This window comes from Abramis brama, assembly GCF_963993115.1.
Source record: "Abramis brama genome assembly, chromosome: 18".
NCBI lineage: Eukaryota > Metazoa > Chordata > Actinopteri > Cypriniformes > Leuciscidae > Abramis > Abramis brama.
Genome location: NC_139980.1, coordinates 9,609,769 through 9,613,532, shown reverse-complemented (window position 1 = coordinate 9,613,532; position 3,764 = coordinate 9,609,769). Strand labels below are relative to the sequence as shown.

Genomic DNA, 3,764 nt, shown 5'->3' with positions numbered 1-3,764 from the left:
ATGACTTCATCACAATGCATGTGAGTGCAATTTTGCACATGTAATGTAGAGTAAAAATGTCTCTCTCTTTTTACACTATTTTGGAAATCCGATAAAATTAGTAAATATAAAAATCAGGAATTGGAAGGTCAAGTCAAACACATTGCATTATGGGATACAATATTTCATGCTGTTATGTTTACTGCACATTTTAGCCTTAGTAGTCCAACTGTGCGCTGTGCATATTGAAAATGTGCATACTGGTTGCTGTATACATACTATATACTATAATAGTAAGAGTAGTGTGTCAGTATACTATTCCAAACAGCCAATATTTTAAGTGCATATATTCGATTAACATTAAGATAATGTTGGGTATGTTCAGATTTTACAGTTCATTATTAATTACCTGAACATATACACTTTGGCACATTTTTACACAGGCCATGCGGTATTTTGGGATTGTATGTTCCCCCTGACCTGCCCTCAACAGTAGTGATGCAGTTTAGCCCCCTCAGGGTATTGTCCAGCCCACAGATCGATAGTAGCATTGTATGAGTTCAATGCACAGAGAAACTGGACTTCATTCAACAAAGCAAGGTCCACAGAGGAGTTCTAATTACTCCCACGAGGATGAAAGGATACTGGAGTTGTCTGATATTGTTTTTAGTCTGATGAATTGATGCAGCAAGTGTTCTGTGAATACCACTAACTTAAAATGTAAGTTTTTATTTTTATGGGTAATTAATCTAACCCTTTTAATGTGACCTAGTATAGTTGAAATTCTATCTATCTATCTATCTATCTATCTATCTATCTATCTATCTATCTATCTATCTATCTATCTATCTATCTATATCAAATATAGGCTGTATCATAAACAATATTTTTGTCCTTGTAATTTATAACCCTCACTCTTTCAGTTTTAGGCCATGTGAAAATGGGAGATTGGAACTTGTTAGGGAGTATCTTGGAGGAGGTTCACATTCACTCCACCATTGTGGGCAAAATCTGGCTCACCATTCTTTTTATATTCCGTATGCTTGTGCTCGGGGTTGCTGCGGAAGATGTGTGGGACGATGAGCAAAGTGAGTTTGTGTGCAACACGGAGCAGCCTGGATGCAAGAACGTCTGCTACGACCAGGCGTTCCCCATATCTCTGATCAGATACTGGGTCTTACAGATCATCTTTGTCTCCTCACCATCTTTGGTGTATATGGGACATGCACTCTACCGGCTCCGAACGCTAGAGAAGCAGCGCCACAAGAAGAAAGCTAAGCTGAAAGTGGAGCTGGAGGAGACGGAGGCTTTGGAGGAGCACAAATGTATAGAGAAGGAGCTTAAGAAGCTGGAAGAGCAGAAGAAAGTGAGGAAGGCCCCTCTGAGGGGTTCCTTGCTGCGCACATACGTGTTGCAAATCTTAACCAGGTCAGTGGTGGAGGTGGGATTCATAGTGGGGCAGTATGGGCTTTATGGTATCGGACTGGCGCCGTTATACAAGTGCGAGCGTGACCCCTGCCCCAACAGCGTGGACTGCTTCGTTTCACGGCCGACGGAGAAGAGCATCTTCATGATTTTCATGCTGGTCATTGCAGGGGTATCCCTGTTCCTTAATCTCCTGGAGATATTCCATCTTGGTGTGAAAAAGATCAAGCAGACCATATATGGATCCAAGTACACTGGAGATGCAGATAGCATTTGCAGGTCAAAGAAAAACTCCATGGTCCATCAAGTATGCATCCTTCCAAGCTCCTCACCACAAAAACAAATACATTTGGTGCACACTTCCCATGCAGAGGTGCCAGATGAACAGATGGCACCTTTGCCTCTCTATATGCCAATGGCTGGTCCTCCATATAGCCACGAGGAGCCAAAAGGTGACCCTAATGGATCTGAGCAACCCCACAGAGAGAACCGTCTTGCTAGCCAGCCTGAATTTCAGGCTCTCCAACAGCTGGGAGCCACAGAACGACGGTCCACTTTAGACAACCGTCAGCACTCCTGCAGCAGCGAAGAGTCTGGGCCCAAGGGCTCTGGACCACCCAGAAATGTTGATCAGCAGCCCAGAGCTTCACTCAGAGCCAGTCACACAGAGATAATAGCAGCATTACGGAAGCAGAGCCGTGTCAGTCAATGTAAAGACTTCAGTGAGGATAGTGATTCCCCGGAGAGCGTGAATTATCCCACTGCCAGGAAAGCTAGCTTCATGTCACGGGGGCTTTCAGAGAGCCCGTCTGATAGTCCAGACTCCAAGAGTGGATCAGACACGGAGGCCAACCGTATAGCTCAAGGGGAGAGTCCAGCTATAACACCACCCCCTGCCACTGGACGCAGAATGTCAATGGTGAGTAGAGGAACATACAATCCACTATCCGTTTGTTGTAAGTCGTGACGAAACAAATACTGCTTCTGGATCCAAGCCTCAGCTCCGTTTCAAGTGACAAAACTTCTGTTTATGAGCACTATTCATTTATAGTGCACCTTTAAGCTAAACATTTAAAAACTCAAAATGTATAGTATAGTCTCTGGGCTCATGGTGTCTCAAACACCAATATTTAAAGATTTAGTAAAGATGAATCACTGTCTTGCCAACTAAGATTTTGATATGGAGATAAAGGTTAGGATTACGTTTTTTCAGTAGTACAGCAAACCAAAAAAGAAAAAGTGACATATAAGTAATGCGTAACAGTGTCAACAAACAGTGTCAAATCATGAAATTGTCTGTTATTTTTCTCAAAGAGACAAAATGCTCATCATAACAATAACTAAGGAAGGGTTTCAAGTTTTTGTTATGTTGATGTTACATTTTTACATTTGGTTTAATTATGCACTTTCTCATTGAATAAAAAAATGAATAAGTTTGATATGTTAATTTCATTACCCTAATGATTCATGCAGTAAATATGAATTTCTTTTTCTTTTTCAGAGCATGATTCTGGAACTGTCTTCAATCATGAAAAAGTGACATTTTGGAACAGTCTTCTAAGCGGATAGCAAAGACGGAAATTGCTGTATATTCCGCTGGTTTAATTCTCATTGACTCCATAAATACTGCATATTAATTCAAAGGACTTACATACTGTAGTGCTACTCTCAATAAACGCTTTCACAATAATTAGGCCTACTCCTTTTTTTTCTTATAATTTGTAAGGGGTTTTACAGTCAAAGACCCAGAACCAGATATGATGAATGAAGACCCGGAGTCATATAGCCTAATAAATTAAAGAAAAGATTTACTGAAGATAGTTTGCAGTTTCATCAGCGGAAGTCAGCTTCAAGACTCACTCAGGAGTTCGTAGGCCGCCCCACTTACAGTTACAAAGATATTTGGCTAAGAAATAGATAAACATAGTAATTTTCCACACATATACCGATAGATTGAAGCATATTATGCAGCTGTATGCAAGCATGTCATGATCTTCCAGGTCACAGATTTGGGTTGCTGGGCGCCAGCATGTCCCGAACAACAACAGCTCAGTCTATCTCCAATAATGCCAGTTGTTCCTAAACCTGTAACAAAAAAGACACACACACATACTGACACACAGCTTTTCCAAGGTTGGATTTGGCCAGGCTCTAACTATAAACAGGAGAGACGTCTCAAAACATCAAGAAAATGCGTTCTTTCTCTCAAGGAGAGGACACTTTAATATAAAGCATTATAGTAGCCTAAAGCTTTAACAAAGAAATAGTCCCTTAAACTATAGACTTCAATGACCCCTGTGACCATAGCTGTTAGAGTAGCCTACCCTAGAAAAACAGATGAATGTATATCACATGTTGAG

The 3,764-nt window shown here is 41.0% G+C and overlaps 1 protein-coding gene across 1 annotated transcript; it reads left to right on the top strand.

Moving 5' to 3' along the window:
• Positions 1-564: 564 nt before the first annotated feature.
• gja10b (gap junction protein alpha 10 b) lies at positions 565-3,094 on the top strand. Its single transcript, XM_084090436.1, has 3 exons — positions 565-699; positions 903-2,323; positions 2,906-3,094. The coding sequence occupies exons 2-3, from the start codon at positions 920-922 to the stop codon at positions 2,942-2,944; spliced, it is 1,443 nt and encodes a 480-aa protein (XP_083946562.1). The 5' UTR covers positions 565-699; positions 903-919; the 3' UTR covers positions 2,945-3,094.
• Positions 3,095-3,764: the final 670 nt, after the last annotated feature.